This window comes from Lithobates pipiens, unplaced genomic scaffold (assembly GCF_037356315.1).
Source record: "Lithobates pipiens isolate NorthernLeopardFrog02 unplaced genomic scaffold, aLitPip1_a1.2 Scaffold_13, whole genome shotgun sequence".
NCBI lineage: Eukaryota > Metazoa > Chordata > Amphibia > Anura > Ranidae > Lithobates > Lithobates pipiens.
The window spans coordinates 172,892,323-172,906,154 of record NW_027507718.1 but is presented as its reverse complement, the minus strand read 5'-3'; the positions used below and the strand labels follow the sequence as shown (position 1 = coordinate 172,906,154).

The window sequence follows — 13,832 nt, the reverse complement described above, 5'->3', positions numbered from 1 at the left end:
GGGGTTTTGCAGGGGCAATGTGGGAGATTGGAGGGCACTGTGGGACAATGGCATTATTCGTAAGGGCACTTTGGGGAGCTAGTGGCTGTGCAGCAAGCTATGGGGTACTGCAGGGGCTCTATGGGCCACTCTGGGAAGTTGTCTGGCATTATTGGCACTGGGAAGCACTGTGGGAGACCATCAGCTAGCTGGAGGCCCGGGAGGAAGGAGGCCACGGTTCGGCAATGGGCCACAGCCCACTGATTGTGAACCACTGCCCTAAACTATCCATTTATTTGCATCTCCTCAAGCAAGAATGCCACTGTAGAATATTTTATATGAAATTCAGAACAGATTTTTGAAGACCAGAATAAAATAAAAATCTTTATCTATTATTTCCATACAACACAATATAAATGTAAAGAGGCCACTCAGGACAAGAACCTTTTCCAGCCACTGATATCTCCTATACACTAGCGCTCTCCTCCTCTACTGCAGGTGCAGAGCCCAGTAACACCGTGTCCTGTACACGTCATCACTGAGCACAACATCGGCCCTGAGTGGGAGGAGGGAGTCGTTGTACGTCAGCGGCGGATGATGTCACGGATGCGGAAGCAGGAAAGAGGCCGGAAACTGGGCAGTGAGAACCGGCCGGGCACCGAGCGCTAACTCTTCGGGGGCCTTCCGGAAGTGTGGGTGAGGCGGCCGGGACATGTCTCTCCTGCAGTCCGCTCTGGACTTCCTGGCCGGGCCTGGCTCCCTGGGGGCCACCGGGCGAGACCAGCATGACTTCGTAGGGCAGACCGTGGAGCTGGGAGAGCTAAAGCTTCGAGTGAAGCGGGTGATCGCTGAGGGTAAGGAGCCTATCCCAGAATAAGGGGAGGGGGATCTCTATAGAGCTTCCATTGTACACCTGTGCCTGTTCTACGTGTGTGTCCTGGGGCGGCTCATCACCTGTCATAGCAGACTGACCCATCTGAACCCTCTGCTTCCTGAAGACAGGTGTACACAGCACAGGGGGGAGAACAATAAAGCATTCACCAGTTTGCTTGTGTCCCTCACCCCCACTCCGCAGGTCACCGAGAAAACAATCGTTTGTTATGTGCCCAATTCACCCCACAGTGCCAGTGTGATGAGCTGCTATGGATGGCACCGCAACACAACATAGGTTGGACTTATGTCTTTTTTTTTTTTTTCAAACTCGCCTACTATGTAACAACACACCTCTGTTAATGAATGAAGTGTCACTATGTGACATAAAAAGAGTTAAACTAGTTCCAAATGCCATTGTTTTACCTTAACACATTTCACACTTTGAAGCAATATTAAACCCAAAAGCAAACATTTCATATATTGTAGCTTACCAATTCTTATATGTAGTGGCTGCTTTCGTTTTGCTTTTTCTTTTTTTTTTTTCGCCTTTTATTTTTCATCTGGTGATCCAGCCAGTAAGTGTTGTTGTTTTTTTTTTTTTTTAAAAGCACAAGCTCTCCTCCAGATGAATCAGTTTACAGGGATGAGACCATTTACCACTGACTGGGGTGCTTGCAATTATCAGCTTTTATTCATGTAATGCGGTTATCCCAAAAAAGGAACAAAACTGTTTGCTGTAACTGATTTTTATAGTATTAGCTGGTGCTGCAACCAGGAGCGCTCAGAGTTGCGCCATTGTATTCCCATTAACTACTTGCCAACCGCGCACTGTCGTTTTACTGCTACAGTACGGGCCGGCTGCACAAAATCGCGAGCGTGTCTGTGTTTTTTATATGTATGTGTGTGGTTTTGCATTTGCAGGTAGGGGGCGCCTGCCTACCTGGCTGTCACTAGCTCCAGCATGTGCCAATCAGCCGTCCCAGGCCAATGATTTATGGCCAGAACCCACTGATCATTGGAGCGAGTGACATAAGAGAGCTTTGTGTATAAAAAACCAGGGTGGATAACATATATATATATATATATATATATATATATATATATATATATATATATATATATATATATAATTTTTTTTTTTTCATAGCTTTTGGAGTAAAAATCTATTTAAGATACAATAATAATTTTAGTTTGTTCACCATGAAATGGTGCTTAGTTATGTAGCATAAGGCTGTATATTCTGCTATATTTATATTTTTGATAAACTCATTCAATGAATCCAAGCTCTGTAAGCTGAGATAACATGCACTGTATTGATGCATTCACATAATTTCACAGTAACCATGAGATAAAACAAAGTTCAGGAATATTCCTTTATCCCATTGTTTTGCAAATCTATGTACACTACAAACTGTATGATTGAACCGCTCCTGATATCGCCATTTACTAACCTGACAGCTTATTATTCTAAATGGGAAACCTAATAAAGATTATAACTGCCAGCAAGAATGAGTCCTTACAGTTAAAGAGCACCTGTCATTTCAAATCCATCATGGCAGCGCCTGTTAGTGGGCATCCACTCACCTGCTGCTGCCACATCCCTCACCTTGTTGTGTCACTGCCGCATTACCAGCCTTCCCATTAAAGTGAATGGGACTGTCGGTGAGTCAACAGCAGGTCAGAGGAAGAGCCGCTGCAGGACAGAGATGACAGTTGCTCTTTAAAAATAATTATTTAAATCAAATTAATTTTAAAGTGGTTGTAAACTCCCCAATTTCACTTTAGCTCATTACAATCTGCATAGTACTGGCAGCTGTTCACTGCCTGTGAAATTGTACTTATTGTTTCTTCATAATCCGTCCCGCGAACTGTAGTGACCTCACCGGAACATGCGCAGTCCGTAGCTTCTTTAACGGCATGCTATGTGGGCCGTTTCACTATATTCCATTGAGAACGGCACAGAGGAAGCTTCGCGATACTGTGCCCTCCTCCTCTCCTTCCCGTTTCTCCCCTTGTGACTGTATGACATCACACAGGGAGAGTGAAGTATAGCAGCACAGAGATGTTAATTAGGGAGCAGCTGTTCCAGATAGAGGCTTAGTTTAAACGCGTTGGCGCATGCGCAAGATTTTGACATGTAGGGTGGAAATTACGTCCACACCTGAGCCAGCAATCATTAGTAAAGATGGCTAGGTCGATGCCAGGAAGAGGAAAAATCTTCTAAAAAAGGTAAAAGTACTTCCAAACTTCTTTTTTGCCACCTTTTAAAGAGTGAGGCCGCGTACACACGCGCGGACTGTTCGCCCAACTTTGTCCGTCCAACAGTTTCGGCAAACAGTCCGCTCAAACTTAGCATGGACGGACATGGCCACACACGACGGACGAACAGTTTGCTGAAACCGTGCGCGATGACGTTTCGGCACGCACGACGGATCGAAAATTTCGACGTCCAATACACTGCAATGCAACCTTCCGACGTGGAAATCCTTTCTGAGCATGCGCGAGACTTAGTTGGCCGAACAAGCCTACACACGAGCGAACAGTCCGCTGAAACCTTGTTTCAGCGGACAGTTTTTCGGAATTTCCGTAAGACCTTGTTCGGCCAACTGTCCGCTGAAACTGTCCGCTGAAGCCCCACACACGAGCGGACTGTCCGCCCAAACACTGTTCAGCGGACAAGGTTGGGCGAACAGTCCGCCCGTGTGTACGCGGCCTCAAGCTTATCAATACATTGTTGGATGCTGATATGTAAGGGAAAAAAAGTCTGGGGTTTACTTCTTCTTTAAATCAAGCCTTTTTACTAGTGATTTAAATCAAATCCACCCTGTAGTCAACCACACAAAGCTCTCTTCTGTCAGTGGCGATTGCCGGTTTTTGTTTCCATGTACAGCAGGGACAAAAAAATGGCACATCCTTTAGTAAAAGCGGCACAATTTAACCCTTTGCTCCAGATGGTAACCCCTTCCCTTCTAGTGTCATTAGTACAGTGTAAGTGTATATTATTAGCACTGATCACTGTATTAGTGGCAGTTAGCCAGTTCCAACAAAGCGTCAGATTGCTCGCTGCACTATCGCAGTCCCATAAGTCGGTGGTCACTGACATTACTAGTATAGAAAAATAAATACAAATTCCAGTATATATCTCCTAGTTTGTAGGCACTAGATTTTTTTTTACAAAGACATATCACCCAGAGGTGATCAAATACCACCAAAAGAAAGCTCTGTTTGTGGGAAAAAAAAGATTGTGAAATTACCAGTTAAAGTAGTGCAGTGCTGAATAGCAAATAAGGGGCTAGGATCTTCCAGAGTGGAAGTGGTTAAAAAAAAAACCCTTTGTGGCTGTCAACTCCACAAAAACAAAACGGACATTCAAGAGGTGACCGTATCACCACCTGAATGCTTGTCAGCCATTCCTGCTCTACTCTCTAAAAAGAAATGCACCCCCTGATTGCCCTAGTCATGTCAAATAGTGTCCCCCGTTGGATAGTGTCCGCTGTGTACTGAGTCCAGGTGCAAGCCCCACCATCCAAGTGGAATAAAAAGAGCAGAGCGAAGCGAGGCCGTGTCCGAATCGTGGCAAGCGGCCCTGTTACTATGTGCAGCCCTATGTCCACTTGGATGGTGGGGCTTGCACCTGGACTAAGTGCTCAGGTGCCGTTCATCTTCAGAGATTTTCCGAATCGCCTTGTGCTCCGTACTGCGCAGTACACAGCGGACACTGTTCGATAAGCGGAAATTTTTGGACAGAACACCCTTCAAAGAGCAATGCTTACGTAAACTAAGCCTGAAAGTTAACCCTTGCTGGGAGGCAGCACCTACACTGCAAATATAAACTGCTTTGGTTTAGGGCAGGCATGTCCAAAGTCCGGCCCGCGGGCCAATCGCGGCCCGCAGTCCGGTTTTGAACGGCCCGCCTGGTTATTTAAACATATACATCTTTTGTGGCCCCCGGCGATCTCCCAGCGCCGGGGTCACAAAAGATATATAGTCCGGCTGCCTTGGAGGGAGGAGGCAGGACTAATGCCGTGCACACAGGAGGATAATTTCCTGTTTACACGGCAGTTGTAATAGGAGGTCCCATCTCTGTCATTGGACGACTGTTCTGTCCATCAGAGGAGGTCTGACTTTCTCTTAAAGGGGCCGTTGTGTAAACAGGAAATTCTCCTGTAGGATGTCTTTGGCGCTCGTCCTGCCCTCCATGGCTGCACTGATGGCAATGGTGGCTGCATTCCTGGCAACTGCAATTGTGAGGCTGCATTCCTGGCACTGGTGGCTGCATTCCTGGCACTGGTGGCTGCATTCCTGGCACTGGTGGCTGCATTCCTGGCACTGGTGGCTGCATTCCTGGCACTGGTGGCTGCATTCCTGGCACTGGTGGCTGCATTCCTGGCACTGGTGGCTGCATTCCTGGCACTGGTGGCTGCATTCCTGGCACTGGTGGCTGCATTTCTAGCAATGGTGGCTGCATTCCTAGCAATGGTGGGTGAATTCCTGGCAATGGTGGGGCTGCATTCCTGGCAATAGTGGGTGCATTCCTGGCAATAGTGGGTGCATTCCTGGCAATGGTGGGGCTGCATTCCCGGCAATGGTGGGGCTGCATTCCCGGCAATGGTGGGGCTGCATTCCCGGCAATGGTGGGGCTGCATTCCCGGCAATGGTGGGGCTGCATTCCCGGCAATGGTGGGGCTGCGTTCCCGGCAATGGTGGGGCTGCGTTCCCGGCAATGGTGGGGCTGCGTTCCCGGCAATGGTGGGGCTGCGTTCCCGGCAATGGTGGGGCTGCGTTCCCGGCAATGGTGGGGCTGCGTTCCCGGCAATGGTGGGGCTGCGTTCCCGGCAATGGTGGGGCTGCGTTCCCGGCAATGGTGGGGCTGCGTTCCCGGCAATGGTGGGGCTGCGTTCCCGGCAATGGTGGGGCTGCGTTCCCGGCAATGGTGGGGCTGCGTTCCCGGCAATGGTGGGTGCTGCGTTCCTGGCAATTGTGGGTCTGCAGATGGGCACTGACCCTTATTTTTCTTCACAGTTCTTTATTTTAAATTTTAAAATTTTTTTTTTTCCTGAAGCTTCCCTCTTAAAGTGAAGGTGCGTGTTATACGCCAATAAATACGGTGTATCCAAATAATACACTTGAGTTCATCTCTTCACCACACACAGCCACAAAGGCAAGAGAATTCTTGTTGGGCCGTGTATTAGTGCTTGGACGAACACACTTAGACCGAATTTTAATGGTTCAAAGAATGTCAGGAAAAATGGTCGGCCCTCGCGCATTTTCAGTTCATCAAATCTGGCCCTCTTTGAAAAAAGTTTGGACATCCCTGGTTTAGGGGATGGGAAGAGCACTTTTACTTGCCTGATCCTCCGCTCCCCCAGCTAAGGATACAGCACTCTAGCAATGGATTGTCCCTCGGTATCTTGATGGGGAACTAGACTTTAAGCCTCACCCACCCCACTACAGAATTCCTCGGCCATGCGACTGTCATTGTGACAGGCTTAGTGGCTGAAGAAGGTGTATGGACACAACCTTACTTCAGTGCTGGTCTCTGAGAGATGTTTGTCCTAGTCTCTGGCAGGCATGTGAGTCACACAAGCACCAGCCATTTTGGTGGGAGGGTCAGATGGAAGTCTAAAGATTGTCTATGACTTTCTTCCTGTGTATGTGCAGGCCTGATGTGACAGATATGGTTGGTCCAATAGTCACTTTCTAACTGCATATATTGTTCATGGGACATTGAAAAGAGTAAGGTAGGAAGTGCACTTATGTTCCATTGCAGGCCTCAAGCTGTATTGAAATGATAAGTATTGGGTGGCAAAGTTGGGAGTGGCTTATACACACAACTGTGGAGCTCCTGATAACCTGTATCGATTGTTCCCGAAGGTCTAGTATAGTGCATTGATATGTGTTTCCATGCCTTTTATTCCCTGTGTCATTACATGACTATACTTGTGTGTTGCATTTACATTGCAGTTGTGGAATATTCCAGACATAGTTAATCTGGTTAGAAAAAGACAAAAGTCCATCCAGTTTAACCAACAAAGAAAATAAAAGAAAAGCAACGCATTGAAATAGAAAACCTCCATATACACAATCCAATACCCACAGTTGATCCAGACACAGGCAATAAAAACCCAAATAAATAAAGCATGATCCAATTTGGTCTAATGGGGGGGGGGGGGGGAATCCTTACCGATCCCCCTCAAGAGACAATCAGATGTTCCCTAGATCAACTGTACCTAAAAAAATATAAATAAATAAAAAAAATAAAAATAAATTTAGTATCCAGTTTTATATTATCTACATAGAATCCAGCTGTTGAAGGAGTCAATTCTACATGTTCACAGCTTACTGTGTAACAGCATGTGCATAAATGTTTGTTTTTTATATGCGTTGCATTGGACTGCCTATTCATTTGAATCAGCTGCCCAACACACAGAAATTGCACTAGAATAGTACATGTTACTTTTTTTGTGTGGGTGTTTTTATATTTTTATCATGTTATCAAGGTGTGTTGGGGCATCATTAGGAATGAATGGCACTGCAGTGCACCCTTGGTGAAAACATACATTTATAAAGTGTTTGTAAAGGCAGGCAGTTTTTTCTACCTTACTGCATTCTCTTCTTGCATCAGCCTGATTTCCCTCTAGCAATGGGCACAAGAGCCGCCTCATTGGCTCAGATACAGCAGCGGGAGCCACAGCCATTGATGAGAGAGCTGGGGACGGGGCTGAGCCCTGTTCTGTGTCTCTTATGGACACACATAGCTGGCTCTGGAGTGAGAATGCACCAGTGCCCCCATAGGAAGTAGTTTGCTGTGGAGGCACTCGGTAAGTGGAGGAGCCAATAGTGCCAGCAGGGGACCCCAGAAGAGGATGTTCAGGGCTGCTCTGTGCAAAACAGTTGCATAGAGCAGGTAAGCATAGCATGTTTATTTTAACAAACAAAAAAAACCTTGAGACTTTACAGTCGCTCAATGAGCTGTGTGAACGCATTCAATTTTGCATACTTTCCCGAGGTGCACATATGTAATTGGATGCTAAAACACTAGTTATTTCATACTTTGTCACTTTACAGTGTATGTTAGAGACAGCTTCTTGATTCTGTTTTTGAGATTATTGAACTTTTAGTTACCGTAGCTGCTTCTTGTGCATCCTGTGATCTGGTTATTGTAATGCATTGATGGGCATGAACAATTGAATGCTGGCAAGAATAGCAGGTGATCGCCTATGACACAACACATTTTTAGCAGCTTGGTAGAAAAATCATCTGTATGTATGTTTGTTTTTTAGAAGGAAGTCTTTATTGAATGATTGCCTTTTGCTCTGAATTCACATCAGTTTACCCTCTTGATATACTTGTTTGCTCAGGTAACACTAATGTAATGTGACATTTTACAATCAGAATATTTCTCCAAATGTCTTAATGGCATATTGTCAGGATGTGAACACCAAGTTTCACTAAAGTTATCTGGAGTCTGTCCAACTTACAAAGGCTGTGCACTCTTCCCCATGTTTCCATGCTGACGTGGTGAGGTCTGGTGATTGGCCACATAGCCAGAGCATACTGCATTGTGGGTTGGTAAGGTGAATATCACACACCCAAAAGTAGCAGAAGATTCTTCAAGCCCTGACAGCAGGGGAGAGTAGGATACAAAACGACAAAAAGCCCTCTGAGGTCAAAATGAGGACACAAAAGTGAAATCACTGATTTAAGTGATTGTAAAGCTTTGTTATGTTAAAAAAGGAAAAAAAAACCACGATATACTTGCCTCCTCTATGCAAGTGTTTTGCACAGAGTGGCCCCCCGATCCTCTTTCTCTGGAGTCACCACACGCTGCTCCTGACTCTTCCTCTTGTTGAGTGCCCCCCTCAGAGAGCTATTTTCCTAGGGGACACTCCTGAGTTCTGCTGCTGCATCCATTGACACAGGCAGCAGGACTTGGCCCCACTCCTGTGTCACTGGATTTGATTGACAGCAGCGGGAGCTAACGGCTCCCTGTTCACCACTCTGCAGGTTTTTTGTTTTTTTTTGCGCTATAAACAAAAAAATTGTGACAATTTTGAAATAAACTAATTTTTTACTTTTTGCTATAATAAATATCCCCAAAAATATAAAAAAAACATTTTTTCTCCAGTCATCTTCCAGGACGGCACACCTGAGAGATGACTGGTCCACCTGACAGGAAACACAATCAACAACGAATTTAAAAGTCCCCACCCCTCCCTCAGACCCTCAGTTCTTGATTGTGTTTCCCACAGGATGACAGCGAAACCAAGTTTCTTTCTAAAAGTTTTTTCCTTGGGGTCTGGGACCCCGTGTTTTTCTCGTGAGGTTCTTTTTCTTTTTAGGGACTTAAACAGACAGGGTCTGTGGTGCTCCCTTGTATACCCCCAGGAGAAATCTTGGGGGGGGTATTCCTCACTCAAGGTCTCCTTAGGGAGCCTTGTATGAGCCTCGTGGGACAGGGGAGTTGTCCCAGTAGGCTATTCCCCTGTTGTATTGGCCTACCTGCACATTCGTTGGTGGAGTGGTGAGGTGATGCCTTTCCTTATGCGGACGCGGATGGCGTGCGTTCCAACGCCACAGCGCATGTCCGGAAGTCCAAGGGCGTCACTTCCGGGTATCGAGTTCCGGAAGTTGAGATGGCTGGACGCACCGACGTGCGTTCCAGCCTCAGTGCGCAGGACCGGAAGAGGCCGTACGTCATTTCCGGGCGACGGACCTCCTTAAAGATGGCGCCGATCGGCGTGTTTTTTCAAACAGAACGGGTGTGCTGTGATACACCCAGTCTCCTCGTCCTGCAAGACGCTTTCCTGGCACTTGGAAAAGACAACAAGGGGATGCTCGAGACCTGATCCAGCGATCCTGCAGGGCAGCAAATCGCCATGGAAGAGGAAGGTCCGTCTGAGCAGACAGTCGTTGAGGTCGCCACTGGGGGTGAGTGATCCAACTTTATTTAGGGGCAGGGTTCTCGGGGTAGAGCTCCTGTGCCCCTTTTAGGACTTGTGTAGCTAAATTGTCTATTTTTTGACTATTCCCAGGGACCGAAAGCTCTGCCCAGGGGTCAGCTGCTAGGTCTAAGGGGAAGGTTACTTCAAAGTTCAGGCGTTGTGGTTACTGTAACGCTAAGTTAGCACAAGACCACTCCAAACCTTTCTGCGATCGATGTATCATCAAGCTCGCAGGCAAGGAGACCACTCAGGTCGTGAAGGAATGTAGGGCCTTACAAGCAGAAATGTTGGCTACCCTTCAAACTTTTCAGTCCACCCTTGTGAAGGGTTTGCAGGAAGTACCGTCAGAGAGAGAGACTCCTCAGTTACAGGAAAACCTTTCCACATCTTATGCGGAAAGTTCCCAGGGCCAAGTCTCCCTATTATCTGAAGTGGAGGAAGGCCAAGTACCAGATTGTAGTTCTGGAGAGGAAGAAGATTCAGACCAAGATAGCCAGGGGGAGGCTAAGCTTGGGGGATTTTTGTTCTCGAGTGAGGACATGGAGGGTTTATTAAAAGCCATTTACGCCTCAGAAGATATTCAGGTTCCCTCTGCTCAAGTCTCAGCTCAAGATAGAGTATATAGAGGTTTAGGAAGGTTACAGACCAGAACCTTTCCCATCCACCAGTCTCTGAAGGAGATAATCCTTAGAGAATGGAAGGAACCTGAACGCAAGCTTCTCAAACTGAAAGCTTGGAAAAGGAGGTGTCCCTTTAAAGATGAGGAGGAGGAAATTTTTTTTAAAGCTCCTCGCTTGGATGCAGCCTTAGCGCAAGTATCTAAGAGGTCCGATTTATCCTTTGAAGATTCCGGAAATATCCAGGATCAGATGGATAGAAAGTCGGAAACTTTACTCAAAAGAGCCTGGGAGGCGATGCGGCAGCAATGGCGCCTTCCCTAGCTTCCGCCTGTGTAGCCAGAAATGCTGACACCTGGCTGGGCAAATTAATGGATCATGTTTCCCGCAGTAGGGAGGCTAAAGAGATTGTAGACTCGCTGGAAGTAATCAGTCGAGCAGTAGCATATGTGGCAGATGCAGCTGTAGAAACTGTTAGGACCACAGCTAAAGCAGCAGCACTTTTGAACTCTTCCAGGAGAGCTCTATGGGTCAAGACCTGGGATGGGGATTTTACTTCCAAGTCTCGCCTATGCGGCATCCCCTTTGAGGGTTCCTTGCTGTTTGGTTCAGGCCTAGATCAGGTTTTGTCCCGATCTACGGAGAAGGGCAAGAAATTTCCTGTAAGGCCCAAGAAAGAAAGGGGTAAGAAATTTTTTCGAGGCCCCTATCCAAAGACCCATCATAAGGGGAAAGCTGAACCAAGGAGGAAATGGAACTTGGGGAAAGGAAAAGAAAAAAGTACAATTCTTTTCTCCAGCTCCGGAGCCTCTCAGAAAGAAGGCAAATGACGCCACCGTAAAGGTAGGCGCAAGACTCAGCGATTTCCTTCCACAGTGGGAAAGGATTACGCAGAGTCCATACATTCTAAACCTTTTAGAAGTGGGGTACAGACTGGAATTTCAGACCCATCCCCCACAGGAATTTCTGGTTACTTTTCCTCCCAGGGACCCAACCAAGGCAGAAGGGTTACTGAAAAATCTAAAGGAGCTAGCAGAGCAAAGGGTTATTACTCCAGTACCAACCAATCAGCTTACCCAGGGTTTTTACTCACACGTATTTGTGGTTCCAAAACCCTCAGGAAAATTTCGGTTGATAATAAATTTGAGAAGACTCAACCGTTACCTGCTTCACAAGAAGTTCAGGATGGAGAGTATTTACTCAGTAAGAAAGCATCTGCAGAGAGGAGTCTTTATGGTCACCCTGGACCTAAAAGACGCTTATCTACACGTACCCATTGCTCCCGAACACCAGAAGTACCTACGCTTCGCAGTTTGCTTACAGCAGAGGATACAACACTGGCAGTTCAGGGCTCTTCCCTTTGGGCTGGCGGCAAGTCCAAGGATATTCACAAAGGTGTTAGCCGAAGTAGTGGCATACCTACACCTGCAGGGGATAGGGTTAATACCCTACCTGGACGACTTGCTGATCTACAGTGTGGATCAGAGGCAAGCAGTAATAGACAGAGACATCGTGTTGGAAACTCTGGAGACCTTGGGCTGGATGGTCAGTCAGGAGAAGTCCTCACTGACTCCATCTCAGTCCAAACTATACCTAGGCTACCTGTTAGACTCGCAGGCACAGAAGGTATTCTTACCAACAGAAAAGGTAACGAAGGTCCAGAATGCGGTTGTCACCCTTCTCGAAAGAGGAGAAGCCTCTCTGAGATATATAATGAGATTGCTGGGCCTCATGACGGCCTGCATTCCGACAGTAACCTGGGCACAACTCCATTCTCGGGAGCTTCAGTCTTTTCTACTTGCCTCATGGGGAGGAAAAAGAGAAACATTAGAGAACAGAGTACCCATCACAGAGGAGGTATCTCGTTCTCTGCGGTGGTGGCTCGACCCACAGAATTTGTTGAATGGTCGCCCCTGGTCTCAGGTAAACCCTTTGGTCTTAACCACGGACGCCAGCGCCTGGGGTTGGGGGGCTCATCTGGGAGACCGATATACCCAGGGGTCCTGGAACCACAGCCAAGCCAGGGAGTCTTCCAATTTCAGGGAGCTTCTGGCAGTAGGCAAAGCCCTAGACTATTTCCGAGAGGAACTGCAGGACAGGGAGGTTCAGGTCCTCTCGGACAACCTGGTCACGGTGGCATACCTAAACCACCAAGGAGGGACAAGGTCGGACAAACTAAGACGGTTAGCGCAACAGATCCTTGTGAAAGCAGAAAAGAGGGTCCTTTCACTGTCAGCGATTCATATAAAGGGCTCACTCAATCTGCAAGCAGATTTTCTAAGCAGACAGCCCATCCTTCAAGGGGAATGGGGATTGAGCAAAGAAATCTTCTTCCTGGTGTGCAGACATTTTGGCAAGCCAGAAATAGATTTGTTCGCTTCCCGGGAGAATGCGAAGGTTCTCAGGTTTTTCTCCCTTTACAAGGATCAAGAAGCAGAAGGGATAGACGCTCTTGTACAAGTGTGGGATTTCAGACTGGCTTATGCCTTTCCCCCATTGGTGCTCCTTCCCAGAGTCCTACAAAAATTAACCTACTCAAGGTCAGTCCTGATACTGATAGCACCCTGGTGGCCCAAGAGAGTTTGGTTTCCCACCATTCAGAGTCTCGCGATAGCTCCCCCGCTGCGTCTGCCGGTGCAACGAGACCTACTCAGTCAGGGTCCAGTCTTTCACCCCGACCCAGGTCGTCTTTCTCTGACAGCATGGCTATTGAAAGGGAAATACTCCGAGACAGGGGCTGTTCGGAAAAAGTGATAGATACTCTTCTCCTCAGTAGGAAAGGCGTCACCAGAAAGATTTATGCAAAGGTCTGGAAAGTCTTCTCCCACTGGCTACAGTCTAAGGAGGGGGCTCTCCAGATGATCCTAGACTAGACTTTCTTCAGGAGGGGGTGGACCAGGGTTTGGCAGTTAGCACCCTAAAGGTCCAGGTGGCAGCCCTGTCCGTGTTTTTTGATAGGAAGCTAGGACAGGAGCCGCTAATAAAAAGATTTTTGTCGGCCAGGGAAAGGGTAGTTCCAGTTAGGTCGGTCAGTTGCCCTCCATGGGATCTGTCCCTGGTATTAGATGCCCTAACAAGGGGGCCTTTTGAGCCGGTGGCTCAAATTTCGGTTAAGCTTTTATCATTTAAGTTGGCCTTCCTCCTGGCTATCACTACGGCCAGGAGGGTGAGTGATATACAGGCTCTGTCGATTAAAGAGCCGTTTTTGCGCATCCTAGAGGATAGGGTAATCCTCACTCAGGATCCTCTTTATTTGCCAAAGGTAGCTTCATTATTTCACAGAACACAGGAGATTATTCTCCCGTCCTTTTGCCAGAATCCTAAGAATAAGGAAGAGGAAAGATTTCATTTCTTAGATGTCAGGCGTTGTCTCCTAGTCTATTTAGAAAGGGTGAAAGACTTTAGGAGATCCAGTCAT

At 47.2% G+C, this 13,832-nt stretch overlaps 1 protein-coding gene across 1 annotated transcript in view; it reads left to right on the top strand.

The window, feature by feature from the left end:
• Positions 1-567: 567 nt before the first annotated feature.
• Positions 568-13,832, top strand: part of GAK (cyclin G associated kinase) — a 176,619-nt gene continuing 163,354 nt past the window's right edge. The window contains 1 exon segment of the mRNA XM_077475892.1: positions 568-833. Coding sequence (XP_077332018.1) covers positions 692-833 — 142 coding nt within the window. The 5' untranslated portion in view covers positions 568-691.